The sequence below is a fragment of the Peromyscus eremicus genome, chromosome 8a, assembly GCF_949786415.1.
Source record: "Peromyscus eremicus chromosome 8a, PerEre_H2_v1, whole genome shotgun sequence".
Classification (NCBI taxonomy): Eukaryota; Metazoa; Chordata; class Mammalia; order Rodentia; family Cricetidae; genus Peromyscus; species Peromyscus eremicus.
In genome coordinates this window covers 46,098,865-46,124,339 of record NC_081423.1, presented here as the reverse complement: position 1 = coordinate 46,124,339, position 25,475 = coordinate 46,098,865, and the positions used below count along the sequence as shown (strand labels likewise).

Below are 25,475 nucleotides of genomic sequence, written 5' to 3'. Positions count from 1 at the left end.
AATTCTAAAGCAACACTGTTGAGACAGGATCACAAGACTGGTTGAACAGGAAGAGATTTTGCCTTGACACGGGTCATGGGAAAAGACACGGAAGTACTATTTCTGGTAAATCCCACCAGGGACATCAGGTGAGGTCCACAGAGATCTATTTGAACATGGTGTGCCTAAAGGCTTGATGGGTATTTGTCATCTGTCTAAAGGAGAACGGAGGAATTAACAGAGTGTCAGGGAGAAATAAGAACCATGGCAGAAAGTATCAGCTTAGCACAAACACAGGAATAGCTCCTAGGAGAGGTGAGCACTGTCCCCAAACTCTTGAAGAACTATCTCTTTGCACAAGAAAATAGACAAGTTGATGAAGTCTGGGTAACTTTAGAAGAGAGGACAAAGACTCCTCCCTAAAGGGCCTCACTAAAACATCTATTCTAAACCTTGCTGTTCAAAACCATAACGTGCTGCTGTTGTGTGAGGGATGAGGGCTTGGATGGTGTAAGGCTTGATGACCAAGCTGAGCCTGGCACATGCAGAAAGATGAGCAAACCCTGAGAGGGATGCTGAAGGGATGTTTGTTGGCTATGCCGTCTAGCATGAGGTTTACCCCTTATATGTAACATTCATGATTGTCTCAGTTCAGGTTTACGATTGCTGTGAAGAGACACCAGGATCACGGCAACTCTTATAAGGGAAACATTTAATTGAGGGGGCTCCCTTACAGTTTCAGAGGTTTAGTCCGTTACGATATAGAAGGGGAGCACGGCAGCGTGCAGGCAGATGTGGTGCTGGAGCTGAGAGTGCTCCATCTTGCAGGCAACAGGGGGTCAGACTGACTGTCACACTGAGGGAAGCTTGAGAAAAAGAGAGCTCAAAGCCCACCCCCCCACACACACCCCCACCCCCATACACAGTGGGTAAAGTAACACCGTTGAGACAGATCACAAGACTGGTTGAACAGGAAGAGATTTTGCCTTGACATGGGTCGTGGGAAATGACAGGGAAGTAATATTTCTAGTAAATCCCACCAGGGACATCAGGTTATGTCCGTAGAGATCTATTTGAAGATGGTGTGCCTAAAGGCATGATGGGTGTTTGCCATCTGTCTAAAGGAGAACGAAGTAGTCAAGGTCACACATCCTAATAGTGCCACTTCCTTTGGGGGCCATTTTCTGTCAAACCACCACAATGATCTAATGAGGTAGTCACAAGCTTAACAATAGCCTACCCAGTCTTGAATCCCAACTCTACCCCTCATTTACTGAGTGACCAGACTAACTGTGAACAAGTTAGCTAGCCGCCCTGACACCATCTCTTAATGTGTAGCATGAAGACAATATAAATGTTTATCCCGTGAAGATGACATAACTAACACCGAGAAAACACGCTAGACACGTCAAGTACATAAACGCACAGAGATGTGTTTGTGATTTATTGTGACCCTATGCCGTCTTGTTATGCCCAGAAGAGCCCTAGTCATAAATTCTGGGTGAAGGTTGATAATCACCCGAGCAGACCCCGTCACTAGAAAGTTTGGGGAGAGGCTTTGGTGCCTTAGAGTTTCTGCTTTCACGCAAGAACTGCAATGAGAAGCAGACAGGAAAGTTCATTCGGGACCCACACAGTTTCCAGAGTCAACTACCACCAGCGGATATTTCTCTCTACCTTAAAATACCAGCTGCTGCCCAGTCGTCACAGTTAGTTAGCAAAGTCTGGGAGCAGATCCTAGAGTCTAGGGAGCAGTCTCCGCTGAGGACAGAGCAGGCTTCTCGGGCTCCTCTCCCAGATCCGCGATCCGGATAGAGTTCTCTTTCTTAGACAGCCAGAAGGCGGCATAGACTGGCTCTGAGAACTTACAGTCAAACTTATGAATCAGAGTCATGGTATCATACTCTATGCCATAGAAAGAAAGGGTTCCTCCTGGGAAGTTGACATAGATCCCGAGCCTCCGGAAAGGGCTAGCCTTGAGTGGGGTCTCTGTGTCACTGTGCCAGGCTGTGAACTCCTTTCCGTTCCAATGAACGCTCCAGGAGAAGTTGTTTCCAGAGATGCAGCCATTTCGTTCCTCCCCTTTCCGGTCAATGCCTTTGCAGGTCAAGCCAACATAGGTGCCTCCTCCAGTGATCTCCACCTCAAAATAATACCTGTGCAGGTACAGACTCTGTTGGGACAGCACCTGCCGCCAGTGCAAAAACCTGCTGGGGAGGTCCGGGTAGGGGTGCTCCCAGGGCGTGGTGTTGGTGACCTTGCGGTTGTCCTCCTGCAGACGAAGGTACCTATGTGCTGTGTCCGGGTCAAATGTGATGTCACATGCATCTGAGGAAACACAGAAGACAACTTTGAACCTAGCTGGCCCCCAAGGCATTCATGAGAGTACACCCATCTTTTGGTTCTGTCTGCCCAGCCAGTGCTTCCCTAGGATCAGGGGCAGGTGAAAACCAGTGGAGAGAACACACCCCTTTCTGAAGCTTGAGTTGATTGCACTTACTGTAATATCTGAACTCAATAGAGCAATTAACTCGTTCATTCATTCATAGACTGTATACAGGAAGTCAGGCACTATTCTATGGGTCTGGGGTAAGTTCAGAGATTCAGATCCTTGTATGCCTAAATTTGATCCACTCATTCATTTGCTAAGCATTTGACCAGCATTTAACATGGTAAGCCTTAGACACACTGTCAAATGCGTTTTCTTCCTAACTGCAAAGACTAACAACAGCACCTCCGTGCACATCTACTCAAGTCAAACATAAAATTGTTCCCATGTTTCTTTTGCCCTTGTCCCTCCTACAATGCAGATATCACTCCTTCCAAGCCTCCAATACTCCAGCCACTCCTTTCAAGACCCTTGCTTCACCCCCATCTAAGCCATGGGCAAATTTTGTCTGGCATAGTGTAATAAGCTGTTTAATTATTCTCCACAGTAAGAATAGTATTTCAAAAAGATATGTTGTATCATTACCTAAAATAATACTCAAAAAGGCTTAACATATGTAAAAACACTTGTAAAGAAAGACAAATTATACTAGGATATTCTTAACTTTCATTTTAAGACCAAATGGCATTTAGTATATGGTTTTAACGTTTGTCTCTAAAATGTGCTTCTGACAGGAGACAGGAGAGAACAAAGCAGGTGGAGGCCAAGACATGCAGAGCTGCAACAAGAGCAAGACATAGTTGTGGGCTTCTGGGGCCCACATAATATCCAGAGGAAAAGATGGGATCGTGGTTGCTCCCCCAAACCACACAGGAGCACGTCTCAGTTGCATGTTCCAGAAGGATGCTGTACAAATGAGCTGTGACTACAGTGAAGTTTCTCCTGCTGGGAGGTGAAACCTGATGAATTCTTGACTACCATGGAGCATTTTCTCACTCTAAGTTCTGAATTTAACATGTAAAAATTGCTTGTGTTTATTATACACAACATGATATTTGAAATATGTATACACCATGGAGTAGCTAAATCAGGCTGGTTAACGTATAACTTCACATATATCGTACACATTACTTTTGTAGACAGGTGGTGGTGATACTTCCTTTTTTCAAGACTACAATATGTGTTATGTGAAAGATCTCTTAAACTTATTATATCACAAAGCACTGCTTAGTAATGTGGTACTTTTATTTGTTGGGTATAATGTTTGCCTATGTGTCTGTCTGTGCACCACATGCCTACCTGGTGCCCTCAGAATCCAGAAGAGGTTGTTAGATCCCCTGGAATTGGAATCAGACAATTGTGAGCTGCCATATGGGTTCTAGGAGTTGAACTTGGGTCCTCTGGAAGAGCAGCTGAACTATCTCTGCAGCCCTATAGTGCTTTAATTGTCGTTGTTCATTCATTCATTCATTTGGTTGGTTGGTTAGTTGGTTGGCTGGCTGGCTGGCTGACAGGTTGGCTGGCTGACTAGCTGGTTGATTGGTTGGTCAATTGATGTAGAGTCTCACCATGTAACCTAGGCTGTCCTTGAACGCTCCATTCTCCTACCTTAGCCTCGTGAGTGTTGTGCTTAGAAGTTGCTAAGGTTATAGGCATATTCTACCATGTCTAGCTAGAAATACGGTGCTTTTGAAAATGGCAACAGTTGGGCTTGGACACACATCTCTAATCACAGCACTTGAGAAGCAGAGGTAAGAGGATCAAGAGTTTAAAGCCAACCTGGGCTACATACATACTGAAACCCTGTGTCAAAAACCAAATTGATGCCAGACCACATCAATGCAATAACAATAAGATCTTGTCAAGGCACACTTAAAAATAACCATGTGGTAAATGGACAGGACATTTCAAAATGCCAAGGTCATGAAATCTAAAGAAAGCCTAAGGGACTGATGTGGATTAGAGAGGATTAAGAAAACATGGGAACATGGACCCTGGTTAGCTTTGTCAATTTGACATAGCCTAGAGTTGCCTAAGAGAAAAGCCTCAATCAGATTAGTCTGTAGGCAAGTCTAAGGAGGTGGTATTGATCATTAATTGATACAGGAAGGCTCAGCCCACTGTGGGTGGCACCATCCCTAGACTGAATAAGCATAAGGCTGTGACTGAACAAGCCATCAAGCAGCATTCCCTCATGATTTCTGCTTCAAGTTCCTGCCTTTAAATTTCTGCTCTGACTTTCCTTCATGATAGACTGTGTCCCAGAAATGTAAGATGACATAAACCCTGTCCTCCCCTAAGTTATTTTGTTCAGAATGTTTTTATCACAGCAACAGAAAGGAAACTAGAACACACATCTGTGTCTCTGAGTTCAACTTTGGGCCAATGTAGTGGTTTGAATGAGAATGGCCCCCACAGGCTCATATACTTGATTACTTGGTCCCCAGTTAGTAGAACTGTTTGGGAAGGATTAGGAGGTGTAAGCTTGATGGAGGAGATATGTCACTGGGGATAGGCTTTGGGGTTTCAAAAGCCCATGTTATTCCTAGTGTCTCTTTCTCTCTACCTCTAGGTTGTCTCTCAATATGTGAAGTCTCAGCTACTGCTTCAGCACCATGCCTGCCTGCTCCCATGTTCCCCGCCATGGTGGTCATGGACCATAACCCTCTGGAACTGTGAGCCCTCAATTAAATGTTTTCTTTTATAATTTGCCTTGGTCATGGTGTTTTGTCACAGTAATAGAAAAATAACTTAGACAACCGGGGGGGGGGGGAGGGGGGGGATCTGCAACATTGTTAATAATATTGGAGCAATGCTAATTTCTTGCATGATGTATCATAGTTATGTATGATGTCAGCATTTTGGAGAAACTGAGTGTTGGGTAGATATATAGGAATTGTTGCATTTTTCAATTTATTTCAGGAAGAAATGTTTTCAGTTAAAAACTTTAAAGTCTATCATTTAGGAATAGATGAGAAGTTACAAGAACCTAAATCCTCTACCAGATATGGTGGTTCTTGCTTTGGCAAAGCATCCCACTGCCGCCAGCGTGTCAGAAGGGGCTACCTTTCACAACTTACATTGGAGAAACTCATCCCGGGTTCTGGGCTCAGGTTTTGAGGTCCTATACTTGCGCTGGACAACGGCAGACACTTGAGTTCTGATGTCATATTCCTCTAGAAAATCAGAGAGTTGTGAATAGCACCTGTCCAGTTGACTGGGAGTACCCAAGAAACAGGCTGCCCTTCCCCGGTCTTCTGGAGGGTCTGGTGCCTGGGAAGCTGGGCACACTCTGTGTACCAGACAAACCCTGCTGGAGAAGACCCCAGGCTAACACAGAATCCACTTAAAACCCAAACGTCTGCAGCCTGAGACTCTAGTCACAGAAATGCTGATGCAATGTGGCCAATTTACCTCCTTCAGGTTGCAATTATAAGATAAAGTCGAGATAAGAATCATTAATGGCCTAGCCAAAGAATGGCTTTGAAATGGGTCCTTTTCCCTCCCTTCCCAGGTTTCCTCTTTCCTCATCACCATTGTAGAAAGTTCCTCACCTTCCCTGGAAAACTCCTGGAGCTTTTCCTTATAGCTCTCTAGCAACTGGATTAAGTGCAGAGTCGAGTCTGTGATGACCTTGCGGATGCCTGAGAGTTTATCCTTCAGCCCTATGTAAATGCTGGGGAAGGCAGTCTCTTCTGTCTTCTTAATCTTGCAGTACTCCTGCGGAGAGGGAAACAGAATCAGGCAGCTCTTCCCAACATGTCTCTTTCTCCATCTGTGAAATGGGCTGATGGCAATGCGTGCTTCACAGAGAGAGTGCATATAAAGTGTTTTTCCTATGCTTCGAGACCCTACAAAGGAAGTGAGCCTTCTTAAAATCAAGTGGGAACGTGGGTTTCTTAACATCAAGAGATGTATGACCGCAGACAGCTCCCATATACAGCTCAGATTGGGGACCAGGGAATAAGAACCTTCTTAGGTCGGCCATTCCCTAAATCCTTTCTCTTTCCATGGCTTAAGTACGAGTTGTGGTGAGAACGGAAGAAAGACCTGGCTGTTGCTGCTGCCGCGGTCTGAAGAGCCCCAAGCCAACCTCAGTCCTGTCAACCCAATGACTGCGCTTGCTATTCTTGCACTTCGCTTTAGCATCTGAAAGTTATGCGTGCATCAGAAAATCACATTAAGCTACTTAAGTTCCAAACCCAACGTAGGGTCAAGGAAGATTGTTTTTATGTGCAATGCATCATCACTACTCAGGTGCAGATGAAGCTTCAGGTAGCAGACCAGATAGAACAGTAATGAAATCGGTCACACCGAGGCAGACCTATAGAAGAGGAGTCCAAACCAGAGCTCTGTAGATGAGCATTTTCATATTGTTATGGGTTTGGTGCAGTGCAAGATAAAAGTAATTCAAATAGGTGAAGCAAAACATGGGTACTGTCGGTATAAATTACAGTCCATGCCAGTAACCCCAGCGTTCAGTAGGCTGAGGCAGTAGGAACCCAAGTTTAAGGCCAGCCTGGGATACATAGGAAGACCCTGTCTAAATAAAGAAAGAAATGCTGTCACTTTGAATTATTTGTGGAAAAAACAACCCATCTTTCACTAAATTTTACAACTGAATTACATTATGCTAAACTATATTTTATGATTATTCAAGTTTTTAATCTCAAAAATAAAGTTACAGGGCCTAGAGATGTAGTTCAGTCGGTAAGAGTGCTTACCTAACATGCATGAAACCCTGCATTTGACCCCCAGTATGGCATAAAGTGGGCGTGGTGGCTGCTGCTATAATCTCAGCATTTCAGAGGAGGAAAGAAGAAGGTCAGAAGTTCAAGGTCATCCTCAGGTATATAGTGAGTTAGAGGCCACCAACCAGGGTTCCATGAGACCTTGTCTAATAATAATAATAAAGTTACAAAAAAAGAAGAAAGGGAAAGAACTTTCACTTTTTAGAAGAGATCCTGGTAGAGTCTCATGGATTGAGGACTCAAATGTTCACGTTTTCTTTGTGTTTTGGAACTGCAAAGCAAAACAATGGAGAGAAAGAGCGAGACTGTCCACTTTCTATGGACTTTTTTAGTATGTTTCACTGGCTGAGTTTGGTCACTGAGGTTACAAGCATTTTTTGTTTGTTTTTCTTTCACATATTTCAAGCAAGGAATTGTTTGTATTTGAATAGTAAAACTGAAAGAAAAGCTGCAGATTCTTTACTCCAACCTGTCAGTTTGGTGAGTGAGGAATTTGACACTCTCGAGAGTCTGGGTGAGTTTTTTAAACACTACACAGTGATATCTAGTGACAGATCTAAGACCAGGGGTAGTGTTATCCTGCAAGAGGGCATGTTCTGTAGACCCAGGCCTAACTGGTTTATGCCTCCCATGCCCATGATACATTGTGAGACGGAAAGTTCCATTCGCTTTGCTAAGCCCTCCTCGGTTACCCCAGTGGACACAGCCCAATCTGAAAACCAGCCGGTCTCTCCAGTCTCACACTGTCATGCAGACCTCCACACACCTGCCGGAGTGTTTCATGAAACCTATCTCTGCGCTCTTTGCATCCCCACCTAAAGTCCTTCACGGCTGCACGCTGGTCTGGCCCTGCCGGGCTCGTCTTCCGCCACCGTAGACCCCACACCCACTCCTTGTCAAAGCGCCTTGACTCCTTGAGCCAGGCGTGGTCTCTCCTAGTCCTGTCTGCACATGGTGGTCTCTATGTGGCACATGCAGAGCCCAGAACTTGAGCTACCTTCCAGGATCTTCCCTGATCTAATCAGTCCTCTCGGGGCCCTCCCGTATTACTGTTTCCTGATGAATCAAGACCTGACTCCCCTGCTTTTACAGTTCTCTGTACGAAAAGACAGTCCCATGCACGGGTGTGTCTCAGGCCAGATGCATCCAGAGTCCCCTGCTCCCACTCCACCCGCAGCCTCTGTACCTCCAGGAAGAGCACAGTGTTGCTGATGGTGGCCAACTTCTCCAGCTCCTGCCTGCTTTTCTCCATCTCGATGCTCCTGTACTCCAGGTGGGTCTTGATGCCATTGACCTGATTCAGTGCAGCCTGTTCTTTCTCCTCTAAGAAAAGCATGACGTCAGCCTGGGCCTTCCTCACAGCCGCAAGGAGTTCCCCAAACTTCTCTTCGGCCACCACCTTCACCTCTGACACGGACACCTGGTGGGGATGGGGTGGGAAGCAGGCAAGACTCCATTACAGAGGCTTCCAACAGGGTCAAAGCTCAACATACATGACCAGGAAGCGGAGAAGCCCAAAGATTAAAGAACACCAGACAGTAAAAGGCAGATTTGTTCTTGTGGGGATTCTGGGTGCCTAAGAAAAGAGATGTATTCTTCTAGGTATATACTGATTTAATGGGTGTCAACCTTCCTAATGCTGTGACCCTTTACTACAGCTCCTCATGTTGTGGTGACCCCAAACCATAAAATTATTTTTGTTGCTACTTTATAACTGTAATTTTGCCACTGTTGTGAATCATAATGTAAAAAATATCTATGTTTTTCCGATGGTCTTAGGCAACCTCTGTGAAAGGGTGGTTTGGTTCCTCCCCGCAAAGGGGTCATGACCCACAAGTTATGAGAACCACTGTACTGATTGTCATAGGGCAGTACCGGTATTCAGTATAGTTGATAAATATATTTCAAGAGATAAACGATTGTGCTGTTTTGTGTAAGTATTCTTAGCATTTCATTGTGCCTTGTTTAAATGACCATTGGCTGAGCCAAAAGTGCATCTGATATTACAGTATCTCTAGCAGGCAGTCCCCAGGAAGCGTTAGAGAGTGTTGGTGACTGTGGCACCCAGGCACATCACTGAGTGCACTTCCTGAGAACGTCCTGCATATCGATTCCTTTATCCTAACCCCGTATCCCCACCCCATAGCCCAGGACCATTCTCTGCCTGCTTCAGCACCCTTCACACCTGCACCACCCACATAACTGAGATCTCTCTCCATGTTCTGTTTTCAGTTCTTCCTAATGTAGGGCCAGGGCTAGGCCTACACCAGGCTTCTGAGGGAAGTGAAAGCAGCTGATGATGTCCTCAGTGAGGCACACAAGCACCCTCTCTCCAAGGAGGCAGCAACTCAAAATGGGTAATCTGGTAAGGAAAGGGCTGTCCTGGTGTCTGTGGGAGCCAGCAGCTTTGGAGAGAGATGGCAAGAAGGAATGATGGCAGCAGATAGGAGGACCACTGCCTGGTTCAGGCTGGGCCTTGGAGTGCAATGCTGGGAGAACAAATAGTCACCAATCAGCCTTTGATCTATGGCCGATAGCAGAAGGAAAGAGAGCAAGTGGCATCCCTCCTGGAAAGGGTCCTGAAGAGTGGATGGAATGCCCACACACTCACTGCCTGTCAGCTTTTCCGTTATCTGATGCTTTCCTTGGCCTAGGGCAGCTGGAAAGAGCAGGAAGCAAATACCCTGTGGTCCCATTAAGAAAGAGAGCAGAGAGCAGATTTTCTCCAAATTCCCTGAGCCCAGACCCAGAAAAGCCCTGGGATGGGTGGTAGTGTGCACCCACCAGGGCAGCATGAGGCAGTCTTGGGTCCTTGCTGCCTATCTGGTTACTTGTACAATGATAGGAAATTATAAGCACAACAACCAGGTTGAGTAAATGTTACCGGTACTGGGGCAAACATCCCATCTCTTCTCATCCACTCTAACAAGAAGTCACCCATGATGCTCCCTATCACTGAGATGAAGAAATTGAGACACCAGCAAATTCAATGATTTGCCAAACTCACAGGGCTATCTATGATCAGCACCCATGTGTTTGACCATGGCTGTGGTTCTGATGGGGTTTGTCCGTGTACTGGTTCACTTAGTTCCCAGCATGTTAGACATTGCAGTAGAAGGATATGGAAGAGTCGTGGGCCCCAACCCTCACTAGCTCCCGTGAGAGGGTTGTTATAAAAGAGTGAGTCTTGCTCTCCTGGGCTCTCTTTGTCTCTCTTCTGCATACATTCTTGCCACAGTGGTGCTAGCCACCATGAGGCCCTCAACAGAACCCAGCTTGTACACATATGATCATGAACCTCTGAAACTATGAGCCAAACAACCTTAACTTCATTGACAAAGAACTCAGCTCAAGCACTTTGTTATAGCAATGGAACAGGGACTCATCATTGTATACTGTCTCAGCATCTGGCCGGATTTTGATCTCAATGTTAAATTATATTTTAATACTGAAAATAGAATATAAAGAAAAGATGGAGGAATCTACCTTGGAAGACAGGGCAGTTTTGCTTATAGCCTTTGCTCTAAGGGGTTGAGGTTGGGGGTGTAGAGCTGTTTGTGTTTCATCCAAGCTCCACATTAACTCATTCCAGCTCTCTGGCTCACTCATCCTTCCCACCCATCAAGCAGTAGATGTACATGTTTCATGAGTCATAGAAGCAAGTAGGGACTCCCTACCCCGCTCACTCCCTATCCAGACTGGCTTTAAACTCTGGGCAATCCCTCTGTCTTAGCCTCCCAAGTGGTGAGGTCACAGGTGTGGGTCACTATAACAAGCTTGTGTGTGCTTTCTGAACCAGGGTGTGTTTGCCTGGTAGGGTGTGTGGAGCTTTTCACTCAGAGCTCCAGGAATTAATTATACATGCCCTGGCTTCTTATACCATGGAGGAGGATGGTCTGTCTGAGCAGATCACTAGTCTTAACGCGCTGAAGGCTGGAGAAAAGAGTCAAGAACTCCTAGACTAATAAGTGGTGTTGATATGACCAATGCAGTGCCACACTGCTTGCTTTGGTTTCTCTGGCTTATGGCCACTTTTTAAATAGACTCTAAAATCCAGGAACAGAAAAAGACATAGAAATAAATATGAGGGTGTCATGGGAAAAGAACATAGTCCATTTAACCTCCACAATTACGTTATGTCGGTTCCCCATAAAAGAAAATTATATGAGGCTAAATGGGCTAAAAGGCATTAGTCTGAAGACAAAATTCAAGGTCATGTCCCTCTCCATCCCATCAGAGATCATCCTGATGAAGGCTAACCTAAAGGAGGCATCTGATGATGGATGATATTGGTGGATAAGACTCCTGCCGGTCATTTTCTTCCTAAACCTTCCCATTGAGAAATGTTGCTTTTCGTATGAATGGAATATGTGAAGGATATTAATTACTTCCCAAACCATGACAAGTAAGCCATGCAAAGAGAGAGCCATGAACATATCAAATAGTTAGTAGTTAATGGTTTAAAAATATGAGGATGGCACACATACCCAGCAATGTACTGAATCATTCTCGGGGCAAGAAAACAACGATCCCAGATTCTCCCATCTAGTCAATATGAAGAGTCCAAGGCAGGCTTAACATCTCTCTGTGTGTCTCCACATCCCTTGTATATGAAGGCCATTGCAGTATCTCTCTGACTACCATGTCATTATGAGAACTAAGTAGGGCTGGAGAGATGACTCTGGAGAGATGGCTCAGCGGTTAAGAGCACTAGCTGTTCTTCCAGAGGTCCTGAGTTCAATTCCCAGTAACCACATGGGGGCTCACAACCATCTATAATGAGATCTGGTGCCGCCTTCTGGCGTGCAGGGACACATGCCGACAGAACATGTACACATAATAAATAAATAAATCTTAAAAGAAAAGAACTAAGTAGGAATCAGATTACAGAGCCAGAACTGTGTCTTGTGTAACCCTCCTAATCATCCAGAACTTGCAAATCAAGTCTCTGAGACTTTACAGGGACAACTGTTTTTCTTTCTTTAGAAAGATATTGTGCCTATAACAAAGAAAATGAGGTCCGTACTGAGGATGTTGACATCCGACAAGAGAGATTACTTAGCTTTGTTCAGAGCAAGCATCTCATGATCATCAGCACCCATGAGGGGCTTGAAGTGAGAGACAGGAGTCTCTAAGTATATCAGCTCCCTTCCCATCCCTAGAACAAAGGTGGTCCCTCCATCCTATAGATTTTCATGGGGACCTACAGATTCCAGGGGTAGGTGCTATACTGTGACCTAGCCTGACTTAGCCTACATGCCAAGGGGCATAAAGGGAAGCGCAACGTAGGGCCATAAACCTATCCTGCAGCTGCAAGGGAGAGAGAGGCAGGGCTTGTCAACTCTTTGTCTTAAGAGGGAAAGACTGCAGCGGTGTGGCCTGATTGCTGGAAGACACAAAAAGCACCATAGTTAGAAGGCTGGTGACCTAACGGCTATGGGTAAGGAAGGTTTTTAATCCTTCAGTGACTAGTTGGTTATAAACACTCAGGAGACAGAAACTAAGTTGGATACTAGATTAGAATAAATGTGTGGGTGGGTGGGTGGATGGATGGATGAATGAATGGGTAGATGGATGGGGGAGTGGATGCATGGATGGATGGATGGATGGATAGATGGATGGATGGATGGATGGATGGATGGATGGATAGATGGATGGGGTAGATGGATGGATGGGTATATAGATGGGATGGATGAGTGGATGGATGGATGGATGGATGGATGGATGGATGGATGGGGTAGATGGATGGATGGGTATGTAGATGGGATGGATGAGTGGATGGATGGATGGATGGATGGATGGATGGATGGATGGATGGATGGGGTAGATGGATGGATGGGTATGTAGATGGGATGGATGAGTGGATGGATGGATGGATGGATGGATGGATAGATGGATGGGGTAGATGGATGGATGGGTATGTAGATGGGATGGATGAGTGGATGGATGGATAGATGGATGGATGGATGGATGGATGGATGGATGGATAGATGGGGTAGTTGGATGGATGGATGGATGGATGGATGGATGGATGGATGGATGGATGGATGGATGGGCATGTAGATAAGTAGATGAATAGGTGAATAGATAGGTGAGTAAGTGGATAAAGTATGGATAAATGGTGGACAGTCAGATGGATAGAGTCATTCATTCTCAGTTTGTAAGATGATACTTCCAATTCACTGCCACAGGGGAAATATCCTGTATTCTCTTCTGAGTGGTGGCCCTTGGCTTGTCACCAATGACAGGTGTTTATGGAACTTATTATTGGGAAATTAAAATCAAACCAGAAGAGACTAAAGCTAAGCTGCCTGCCATAGCATTGACCTTACCAAATACCACTGACTAATCCAGGAGTCCTTGATTCTTTTCTCCAGCTTCCTGCAGATCACCCTCCTGGGATAGAAGAAGCCAGAGGACACATAATTCCTGGAGCTCTGACTGAAGACCTCCAATCAGAGCATACACATACATGCACATTTCCCTTAATCAATAAAACATATATAATCTTGGTGTGGTGGTGTGTGTCTGTGATCCCAGCAACACTTGAGAGGCTGGTGCAGGAGGATTGCTAAGAGTTTGGTGCTACCTGTTCTATATAGTGAGTTCTAGACTAATATGAGCTGCAAAGTGAAACTCTGTCAAAAGAAAAATAAAGAGACAGAGTGTGCCCCCTCCCCCTCCCCCGCAGGAGGAAGGAGAGAGAGAGAGAATATACACATATAAAATTAGGAAAGCTGTTAGTCCAAGACTAACCTGGGTCTATTTCATATTATTAAAAGGTGACTCACTTAACCAGTTTTAAAACTTAAGTCAATTTTTAAAATATCCTATTATTACTTTATGTGTATGGGTCTTTGCCTGCATTTATGTTTTTTTGTACCATATGCCTGATGCTCACGGAGGCCAGAAGAGGTCATTAGATTCCCCCTGGAACTAGAGGTAAAGACAGTTGTGAGCTGCCACATGGGTGCTGGAGATTGAACTAGGGTCCTCCGAAAGAGCAGCTGGTACTCTTAAGCACTGAGGCATCTCTCCAGCCTGCTTACGCCCATTTTGTAAGAAATCCCGACAAGGCAAAGGCACCTCGTAATGTGGCCAACTGTGCCTACTATTTTCACTTGCTGACACCCCCGCTAGAGCCCAACCCACGTCCTACAGCCCCAAATGGGTCTCACCAACCCTGCAGTGGTGCCAAGTACGCTGAAGCCAGACAGGTAACCTGACCCAGTCTTACCAAAACAGACTTATGGTTGGCTTGGAGCCTGGCAATGGCATTGTCATTCAACTTGAGCTTCTGCTCCAGGTCCAGCTGCATGCACCGAAGGTCAGCCTAAGGAGGAAGAAGGAGAGGACTAAGGAGCAAAGAGTCTGGTGTATACAGGTAGTCCCCAAGGACAACAGCACTTTCTGTCCTTCATATCCCTGCCTTTCTCCCCTGAAAGGAGAGCATGACCTTTAAAACTGAGCTCAAAGCCAGCCTAGAGGCACAAAGGGTCAGACAGGTATCAGTGGCCTCCTGGGACTGAACTCAGCATGAAGCAGCTGCCACATCCTGAGCATGAATGTGGTGCGGGGATACGGGTCATTTATGTCCCACTCTGGCAAAGAATTCTGCCTGGGTCTTGAGAAGTTAATTCAGGGTGAATTCAAAAGTAATAGACTAATTTGTTCGGCAGAGGACATCTCATGACAGACTAACATTCAGGCTGAGTCATGGTTACTGTTCACTGCTCTCATCCAGGTCTGCAGTGAGAGAGAGCACCAAGTGGGTAGGAAAAAATAAGCAACTTGCCAAGGAAATTAGCATGAGAAATTAAAGATGCAGACAAGGGTGGATTCTAAATCATCTGTAATCAATACAGGGATTAATTAGCCCTATTGATCAATTAGCCCTATTGAAGAGAAGCCTCGTGCTCTGCATGGGACATAGGGAAAGTGCTTTGAGAGCAAGACTTCCCATCAAAAGGTCCAGTTTTTGAAGATGCAAATATATTTCAAAGGAGAGACTCTGAACCGAGACTGTCACAGAAGGGGTCCCCTGCTCAAAAACAACTGCCTGGTGATGTGTGTTTTAGAAGATCCAGCCAGCAATACATCCAGGGGCTGCTACAGCTGTCGTTCAAGAGGCCGAGCTACATCTTGAGCTGCCTGGAGAGCCTGGCAGTCTCACCCACATGGTCCTGGGTTTGCAAGCAAGACGGATGCAAGAGTAAGAAGGTGATGCAGGGTTGCGCCAGGAGTCCAGAAAGCTAGTGAGTCCAGGCGGTGTGTGGCAGTCTGACTCTCTACACGGAGGCCCTGAGAGGGCACTGTGTGAAGGTAAGTTGAAATTTGGGCTATTCCAGAGCCATGGGATATTTGCTGATGAAAGCTGTAGGTATGGAGTACAGCCTGCCCAGGGAAAAGGCTAGGTGTGCTGCAGTTAGAAGAGTCATTTGGAAGCCAGAGGATCCCATCCCAAACCTCAGAACTGGGCATGAAGTTATAGGGTGTTTTTATTACCTTGCTTTGGCTTCATTCTTCCCTGTTATGTCTCATTCCTCCCTTTGGAGGGAAAATATTTACTCTGTGCCTTATATATCAGAACTGTGTAAACTGTGTTTGATTGGACAGAGGCCCACAGGTAAGAGATTGCCTTTAGTCTCGGGAGCGACCTTGGACTTTTGTACAGTACTGGGACTATTGAAGACTACGGCACTGTTGCAGTTAGAACAACTGTATTTTTCATTATGATACAGACAAGTACCTATGGGGGCCAGGGACAGGCAGAATGTTGTGGTTTGGATGTGAGATGTCTCCCAGAGTCTCATGGGTTTGAATACTTGACGTGGGTGCTGGGGCTCGAACCTGGGTCCTCTGAAAGAACAGCAAGTGTTCTGAACTGCTGAGTCATCGCTCTAGCCTTTGCTCTCTGTGATGGCAGATGCAGTGTGACCAGCTGCCCAAGCCCCTGTCACCCTACCTTCCCACCGTGACAGACTGCATCCCTCCTAAACCATAAGACAAAACTCTGCCTTCCTTAAGCTGGTCTTTGTCAGGTATCTGTGGCCAGGACACCAAGAAAAGCAACTGACATCTCCGCATTTCTTACTATTTCACGACATAATGTCTCTAAATATCCCTTTCTTTACCTGGGAGATGGGGATAAAAATGCCTATGTCCCAGGTTATGAGATAACTAAATGAAATTAATAAGAACTTGATAGAGCCAGGTACACGCTAAGTGAACCCTAAGTGTCAATAATGTCCCCCTTACTGTTATCAGTCACCACCAGGCTTGCTACCATGGCTGCTTTCTATTCATGCTCCATGCTTGCACCTGGAGGCAAGTTCTGCCCTCCCTGCCCCACCCCTGCCCAAGCCAAAGCCAGTGCCTGCCTGAGAGTCTTAGGTTTGCCTGCCTGGACTCTTCACGCATGTCTCTTGAGCTCAGAGGACACCATCACCTGCCAAAAAGACAGCCTGTCAACATAGAGAACCTAAGCCTTGGCAAACCTCAGAGGTACCGCCACTTTCCTGTGTCCACAGGGCATGAGATAGCACAAAACACACACACACACACACACACACACACACACACACACACACACACACACCTAATAAGCAAACAGCTCTGGGTGCTTTTAATAGCTTCTGTCTGTGTTCCAAACCAAGTCATTATGCCCAATAGACCTCAGAAGTCATAAATTGAGCATCTGGCTCTTTTCCCATGAAGCCTGGAAAAGTTTCACACCTCTCTTCACCGCCACCCCCCCCCCAATACACATTGAAGGAACAGCTGTAGGCAGAGCACCAGAGCATCATGGAGGGCTGGCAGGCAAACTTTGCTCCAGCTTTAGGTCACGGGAGTGAAGCTGAGGGTGTCCCGGGGATCACACCCTTGACACTAGAGACCTGATGCCTGGGAGTGGGGAGTGGAGAAAGGAGAGGAGGGTGTCTGGCCTTTTGGAGGGCAATCTTGGAATCTTCTGCAGTGACCCAGCCCCAGGGTCAAGGAGGGAAAGGTGAATTGCTTGTTTGAAGGAACTGGAAGACACCACAGAGCATGCCCTAGCAACCTGGTTCATCTGAGCAGCGGCGCCACAAGTGTGTTTTAAAGCTGTTATCCCAGCCAAGCCTTTGAGAGACAGCCAGGGTGTCCAGCAAGGGCCTTCTAGCCTCTGCCCTCAGACTTCCATAAAAGGAGAAAGGGATGCCTACGCATCAAAGGAGGACCCCTCTGAGTCACCACAAGGAAAACACTCCCAATTACCACAAAAGGTGGGGCTGAGTCTTGTCTCTCTAGTTGTTCCTGTTCCTAGAAAATGATGGGCTGCCTTAGACTCTGACCTCAGAGTCCCCTAAGAGAGCCATGGTGTGCCCAGTCTGAGAGCAGGACTGCCTGGGAGCGCAGACAGCCACGTCTTCTAGCAGAGAGCGTTGAGAAAGGATGGAATTGGAGCATGAAGACCTTGTTCCTGGCTGTAGGATCTTGTCGAGTCATTTAGTTTCTACTCTGCTGTAAGACTGACTTTGCCTTTAGTATCACGAGAGTTAGACCTGGATGCTGACTCCATTCCTCTGTGGCTGGACCAGGACCTACTGCATGCCAATAAGGTCAACTAAGCCACGCACTCCTGGCTCTTGGAAAGCGTAGTGGTATAGTCTGGTGCTTGTGAGTAAACAAGTTATATAATACTGACCCCAAGGCACTCACTTGGGTTTCTGTGAGAATATTACCCCGAGTGGCCCAGTACCATATTGACTGCCAGCGAACAGACTGGGTAATGCTGGGTGACAGCTCTCCAGACAAGCACAGATCCTTCCAGTTCTCGCATGGTTGGTACCTTCTCTTCATGGAGACTGTGTGCGATCAAGATCCATCTTGACCTTCTGGAATCAATCCTGAGCTTGAACTAGTGGCCTGGCACTAGTGGCCTTCAAAGGTCTTAGCTCAGGCCTTCCCTCCTCCAGGAGCACTGTGCTGATGTCACTTTCAGGCTGGCTCCCCACTTCAAACACACAACAGTTGTGTTGCACCAACCCTTTGGCATGCCATGAAATTAAAGTATGTGTCATACCTTCCTGAGTCCAAATTCCCTGAGGGTACACAGTACAGCCAGCATCCCTCTTAACCCATCAAATGCACTCTGAAGAGCAGGAGGGAACCACACACACTTATGGGGCAGAGAAACTAACAAAAGCAGTCCCAGGAACCCAAATTTTACACACACACATACACACACACACACACACACACACACACACACACACACACACACACGGTGGGGGGGGGGTGGAGTGGAAGGACAAGGGAGATGGGGATCTCATTTCCATACTGGCAGGCCTGAGATTTTTGACAAGGTAAAAGGAGCCTCAGGACACTGAGCTAGAGCTGAGGGGAGCACTGAGGTCTCTGTTAGGAGCAGCTGAGCTCTGGAAGTTCGTCAGGATGGAACCAGTGGTCAGGTGCATCCAGCTCTCGACGCCTAATTTTCGTCCATCAGTCTAACCTGTGGTGGCCATGGGCACTTCAGAAAGGATTCACGTGGCTGACAGAAACATCACTCTGTGCCCTCCCAGCTGACCTGACTTTGCCATTTCCTGTACACAACGTGCCTGCATGAGTTATGAGCCCTTGGCTGGCTCCAGGGTGACCTTCAGAAAGCAAGTTTACTTGCAGGAGGTGTGGGCTAGCTGAAAAGAACCTCTGGAACCTGCGATATGTCTAATAAGTCTTTCAAAACAGTCCTAATGGTGCTCTTCGAGAAACTGTCTCCTGAGCTGGGCTCTTGGGCTCCTTGGAATAAATCTTTCGGCTGCTAAGACTTGGTGGAGCCACTCAGAGTGTGGCCGTGCCTACAGAGTACACTTGCTTTCTGGGCTGACAATAAGGATGTAGGATGGAAAGGGCGCAGCTCACTCTCTAAAGCAGACCGTAAAGAGGGGTCCATGACAGGGCTGTAGCCCTGGACCCGCCCCCCAGCCTCTCAGCCAGCATTTTGTGTCACACAGCTCTCTCCCAAGATGTCTGCATCTGGGGCTCCATGTATGCTCCACACTGCTCCTCCTGGCCAAAATGCTCACCCAAGTCTCTGTGGTACAGGGTGGTTAGCCTTCAGTTTGTATTGCATCTGGGTTGGAACAGGCTCAGGGCATTTCTGAGGGAACCAAACATAGGTGTTCTGAGCACAGGATGCGGGATCTGGAGTTGGGGTGGAGAACTAACTTCCTCCCTACTCAAATCTGCTGCATTGTTTGGTAGAGATTGTTTTTTAACATCCTCATGCATAGGTTTTCCAGTTAAAAATTCATAAAGTTCAGACACTGTATCCAAAGAGAATAGCAACATGCTGTGACCAAATGCCTCTACTGTATGTAGTGGTTGGTTTTTGTTTGTTTGTTCGTTTTCATGGTTGTTTTGTTGTTCTTTTTAAGCAAGGTTAGGTCCGGGGAGACAGCTCAGTCTGTAACATGCTTACTATGCAAGCATCGGGACCTGAATTTAATACCCAGAACTTACGCTTAAAAAAGCTGAGCGTGCTGAAGGGATAGCTCAGCCGTTAAGAGCTCTGGCTACACTCCAGAGAACCCGGGTTCAATTCCCAGCACCCACAGGGTGGCTCACAGCTGTCTGTACTTCTGGCACCTGGCATGTAAGTGGTGCATAAACATACATGCAGACAAAACATCCATACATATCAAATAAAAATAAACAAGCATCTTTAAAGCTGGGGCTGGAGAGATGGCTCAGTGGTGAAGAGCTCTTGCTGCTCTTTCAGAGGACCTGAATGTGCTTCCCAGCACCCACATGGCAGCTCACAACTGCTCATCACTCCAGTTCCAGGGGCACTGACACCCTCTTCTGACCTCCACAAGTACCAGACACACAGGTGGTGCCCATACATACATGCAGGTAAAATACACACATAAAATAAACCTAAAAACTTTTCAGATTAAAAAACATTTAGGCATGGTGTTATGTGCTTATCACCCAGTGCTGTGGAGGCAGAGACAGGTGGATGCCTGGGTCTTCCTGGCCAGTCAGCCTAGACTGTTTGGTTAACTTAAGTCCAGATGAGAAAAAGCCCTGTCTCAAAACACAAGGAGCCACTGGCAGCTGACACTTGCTGGGGGAGGGAGAATCACTCTTTTTTGAGGATGTGGCTTGGCAGGGTTCCCACGCTCCTGTGGATGGCCTCTCACCTATGCTCAAAGAGGCAGCGCTAACTGGACTTAGTGGGTTATTTAAAAAAAAAAAAAAAAAGATGTTAAGTTGGGAGCGGACATATTGGGTAGATATGGAAGAGTTGGAGGGGAAGTGGGAGGCACATACAGTCATTTTTCATTGCACACCTACAGCACCATACCTGAGGTTAGCCTCTGCCGCCACATGCATACGCACATACATGCACACACACGTCCACACACCCACATATAAAATAAACAAATATTAAGATTACAGTGCTGTGATCTGAGTTTTCCCTCATTTTTCTCCAATAAGATGGCATTCCAGAAGCTTCCGTGCCTCACCCATCAGCTGTGTGAACTTGGACAAATACTAGAGACAATCAGAGCCCTCATAATAATTACTGAGATTTCGGGTGGGAAGAGCCACAAAACGTGTTTTGAAGTGGCAATACCCAGCAAGGGCTGTTTCCCTCAGTTGGGTGGGGCCCTTTCATTTTATGTATTTGTTGATTTCTGTACTTTCCTTACAGGACATCCCTTGATAAAGGAAACACTGAAAACAGTTGACAAGTAGCTTCCCAGGCCGGAAATGGTGACTCATTAGCATCTAGAGTGCAGAACTTTCCAGAAAAACACCCACTGAGACTAGAGAGAATCCACCTCTGGTATAGGCACAGAGGAAATACCCTGGTCAGGAAAGCCCTTTACCCAGACACCTCTTTCCTTTACTGCCCGGGAACTCATGCTGCAAAAGGACTGTGGCCCTGTCAGCTGTGGGCGGTACAAAGAGGTAAGTGCCTTGAGGGTGAACCAGACCTGTGGGACAAGAGTCAACCTCACTTCCTATGGGAAAACTCAAAGTGGGAGAAACCAAGCCTGTGAAGCTGAGTCCATCCCCAAGGTCTCGTCTGGCTTTTTGACTTTAGGACAAAGGTAAGCAGTGTTCCAGAAATAGTGTCTTTATCTGACGGAAGTAAAATTTCAGACTTTGAGCATGGTAGTGCTCAGCCATTCCTGATAGCCCTATCTGGTAAGGAAATTTTATTTTCCAGTGAGTTAAGTCGTCCTTGGTGTTAATCTCAGTGTGTGTTTCAAATTCTGTTATCTTGGCTTTTTTTTTTAACTCTAATGCGGCCTGTTATATTGGCTTCTTTTTCGGTAAAAAGAAAAAGAGAAATGAAGTTTGAGGTTTATTCTTTCCTCTTGGACTTTCGCCAAGGTTTGTATTTTGAGGGTTGGTAGTGAATCTGCCTCACAGATCCTGCCAGAGGGGAATACCATCTTCCTGAGGTGAAACTTGTACAGCCCACACCCAAACACACCTCACCAAACACTAACAAGAAACAGGAGGAAATTCCCACGCAGGGACGGAGGCAATAGAGACCGCACAGTAACAGCCACACAGGGATGGGGACAGTGACCCACTTTTGTTTCCAAAGCCAATGGCTATAGATATTTACTTACACTATAGATATTTACTTACACCGGACCAACACCCAGGCACTACAGCTAAAGTCCTTGTCTGTAAACTCAGAACACCGAAGGGGCATCCACAGAGCCAGGAGTGGCAGCATGTCTGACCTCTCCCCAGGGACACCATCTCCCACTGCCCCGTCCCATGTGGACGGACCCCATCACTCACCTCTTTGTTCCTGCGGGCTGCCTCCAGGGAGACAGTGCTGTGGCCCCTGTGCTCGCCCTCACCACATTCCTGGCAGATGCACTGCTGGTGTGTGTGGCAGAAGGCTACCAGAGGGCTGTGGTGGGCAGGGCAGGTCCGCAGATCCCGGTCCTTGGCGGGTTCCGTCAGCTGGTGGCTGTGTAGTTTGCTGTTCTCCTGGTGTGGCCGCAGGTGCTCCTCACAGTAATTCACCATGCAGGTCAGACAGGACTTCACTGCCCTTACTCTGCTGGCCCCAAGACAGAAGTCACACAGGATCTCCTCCTCCCCCTCACCAGGAGCCCCGACCTTTGCGGGATCGCAGCCCTGTCCCTGGGTTTCCTCTCCTGGCTTCCCCAGAGAGTCCACATCCTCTTCTTCTACTGGGATAGCTGACCGAGGGTCTGGGCCCAGAGGGGCCAAGGGGTGAACGCTGACCCCGGTCAGTGGCCCTGGGGCAATCAGATCCAATTCAGCCATCTGGAGGCTCTGCGGGACTAAGACGTCCTTCCTCTGCCCCTTGCCTCAGGATCTGTGTAGCCCAAGTCAGACCCAAGAGCCACGCCTAGCTGATTGCAGCTGCCTGAGAGATTAACTGTTTCCTCCCTCGGAGGAAGCTCAGTTACTCAGACAGGACTGGGCTCCTCCGGATTGGCTAGCAGCCAGCCGCAGTGACAAGGCGACTCGATCCTCAAGCTCGGGACTGCCCTTTGGCTCTGAAGTCTTCACTGGCTCAGACTTCTTCCCATTCCTGGTCCAGCCCAGAAACTTCTATTCTTATGGAACCGTCTCCCATAGGCTCTGCGGGAGACCACGTGTGCCTGTGGCTCTGGAAGACAGCAAGAGATTCCTGAGTTCTATTGTAAGCCCATGCGGCTTTGAATGTTCCCACAAGCCATATTTAGCTTCGTATGTTTTAAAGGGATCCAAAATGCAAGGACTTTGACATTAGAGCAGCCGCTTACCCTGCATGAGCTTGTTCCCCCACCACCGCCACCACCACAAAAACTATGACCTAAATAAATAAATAATATCATCTAGCTTCACTTGCTTTTAATAACTTGCTTTGAGGGAATAGCTGACTTCTATTTTATTTTTGTTTGTGTGTGTGTGTGTGTGTGTGTGTGTGTGAGAGAGAGAGAGAGAGAGAGACAGACAGACAGACAGACAGACAGACAGACAGACAGAGGCAGAGGTCAAAGTCTGGTGTCTTCCTCAATTGCACTCCACCTCACTTTTTGAGACAGGCTCTCTCAGTGAACCTGGAACTTGTTAGGTCATCTAGAGCAGCTGGCTAGCCAGTCCCAGGGATGTTCTTGTCTTTGCTGCCCCAGTGCTGGGGTTACAGATGAGCACCATTGCCTGGAGCACTATGGCATGGAGCACCATTGCATGGAGCACCATGGCATGGGTCCTGGTGATCAAACTCAGGTCCTCATGCACTCCTAGCAAGCACTTTACCCACTGGACCACCTTCCTAACCCCAATTCTAGTTGACTTTTAAAAAAAATCTCTCGTTTGAGAGGCCACACAGCTGGGCAGGTTCTGGGTCTTCCACGCTCTGCCATGAATGCCACTAACGTGTGGGTTCTGATGATAATGGTTGCCTGGGTCACTTCTCTGAAACTTGAAGGCCTTTTTGTTGAAACTGACTCATTTGGATCTGAGCAGGTGACCAGTGGGTGACCTTTTGGCATCAGAGGGTCAAAATTTCTACCTTCAGAACATTCTAACGCTGATATGTTCTGAACATGCATCCTATGAAGAGCCATGAAGACCAACTGCCTCACCTCAACCACCCTTCCCCCACCCTGCTTCTTTATCCCATACATGTCACCAGACCCCATCCTCTAGGTATTGGACTTGGTTGTGCTTCTCCCCTTCTGTGCCCACCTCAGCTGCCTTCAAATATATTTCTTCTCTTTTGCAAAACTCCTGGGTCTCTGTGTTTGCCATCCTATGCAGCAACCTGGTTCCTTAGCTGCAGGACATGATGCACGTTTCTAATCCTGACCCCCCAGTGTCAGCTTCTAGTGCATTCCAGGAGCTGACCAGGAATAGATGGTGGCAGGGAAGAGTCAGGGAGACCAGGGAAGACACTGTCTCCTTCCACAGACAGCTCCACACAGCCTCTCCAGGCCGCATATCCTATTCTGTGATTTCCAGGGATGGACAAGTGCTAACCTAGCCCTACACCCATCTAATGAAAGTGTTCCTGGACAGGGCATCCTCATCTTCTCAGGCTGTCATAACGAAGTGCCACAGACTGGCTGGCTTCGACGACAGACACTAATTTCCTGACAGTTCTGCAAATGTGAGATCAGTGATTGGAGATGGCTGTGGCCTTCGTCTGAGGCCTCACCCCTTGAATTGTGGCTGTCCCCCACACACACCATCTTCCCTGTGCTCATCTGTGTCCTGATTGCCTCTTCTTAGAGTGACGTCAGTGAGGCTAGATTAGGGGACCACCTTCCCTCATTTTGCCTTAATTACCTGTTCAAAGGCCTGCCTCCAAATGCAGTCACATTCTGATATAACGGAGATTATAACCCAGTGTATGGATCTGGAAGTTGAGGAGGGGAATAGAAACTCTGCTCATGGCATGGGGCCAGAGGACAGGATGGGAAGCAAGTGGTTCCTGGTGGAAAGAGATCTCCCGGATACGGCGGCATGTCCGTAACACATGGTTTAACAGAAGGATCCTTCTAGGGCACATGTACCCCAACTTCTGTGTCCAAGAGATGTTCTAAGCTTTCCCCCAGGGTTTGTTCAGATCCATATATAGACTCAGGTGGATTTGTAGAACTTTTGGAATAGAGAGAGACAGGTTGGACTTTGGGATTGGGGTTGTTCTACTATGATATCTCCCAAGCCATTCTGATTCTTTGGGGTTAAACTAAATAGACCCAAATATATTTCTGAGCAGAACATGTCAAAATCCCAAGAAATCCACAGACTTCTCAGAATCAGTGTACATGAAAGGCTGCAAACTCACCCCAGATGCAGCCTTGTGTATTTTGAAGACACCATAGAACACCAGTGCCATGGTTTTTCAGCCAAGTAAAGTTACCCAAGTGTCCTCGTTCCTAAGACTCCCACTTTTGGAAGATCCCCAGAAGACGCTTCCCAGAACTTAATTTCATGGTTTTTATATCTCCAGCCGGGAGAAGAAAACTTGCCCAACCAGCCAGTTCATTATCAGACATTTCTTCAATATCAACGGACATTTCCAGAACGACCTAGTACTTACCAGAAGCTGAACTAGTTTGCCCACATGCCTCTGATCTTTCTCAGAAGAAGGAAGCAAAGTGGTTGCCCTGCCTGGCCCTTCCACAGCCTCTAAGGTAGAGCAGAAAGAACAGAGTTTGCGGTCTCCATGCGCTTCCCACTCATTTCTCATTTCTTTACTATCTCATTCCCACCCTTCACCTTTTATTAAGGAACTATTTCCTGTCAGCCCTCTTTTCTATGACTAACACTTTAATGCAGCGTATGGGGAGTGCTGGTCCCTCTGTCAGTGCCGA

At 47.0% G+C, this 25,475-nt stretch overlaps 1 protein-coding gene across 1 annotated transcript; it reads right to left on the bottom strand.

The window, feature by feature from the left end:
* Positions 1–1,410: 1,410 nt before the first annotated feature.
* Trim16 (tripartite motif containing 16) lies at positions 1,411–22,696 on the bottom strand. Its single transcript, XM_059269389.1, has 6 exons — positions 21,934–22,696; positions 14,357–14,452; positions 8,306–8,539; positions 5,923–6,088; positions 5,449–5,544; positions 1,411–2,307 (listed from the first exon to the last, which is right to left on the bottom strand). The coding sequence occupies exons 1-6, from the start codon at positions 22,429–22,431 to the stop codon at positions 1,724–1,726; spliced, it is 1,674 nt and encodes a 557-aa protein (XP_059125372.1). The 5' UTR covers positions 22,432–22,696; the 3' UTR covers positions 1,411–1,723.
* Between the last annotated feature and the right edge of the window lie 2,779 nt (positions 22,697–25,475).

What these genes read in the sequence shown, in the direction of transcription:
- Trim16 (XM_059269389.1), bottom strand. Translation starts at nt 22,431, where the DNA reads ATGGCTGAATTGGATCTGATTGCCCCAGGGCCACTGACCGGGGTCAGC. An exon ending in CAGCCCGCAGGAACAAAGAG is followed by an intron (nt 14,453 to 21,933) that starts GTGAGTGATGGG and finishes CTTCCTCCTTAG; the next exon opens with GCTGACCTTCGGTGCATGCA. An exon ending in CCAGGAGTTTTCCAGGGAAG is followed by an intron (nt 5,545 to 5,922) that starts GTGAGGAACTTT and finishes CTGATTTTCTAG; the next exon opens with AGGAATATGACATCAGAACT.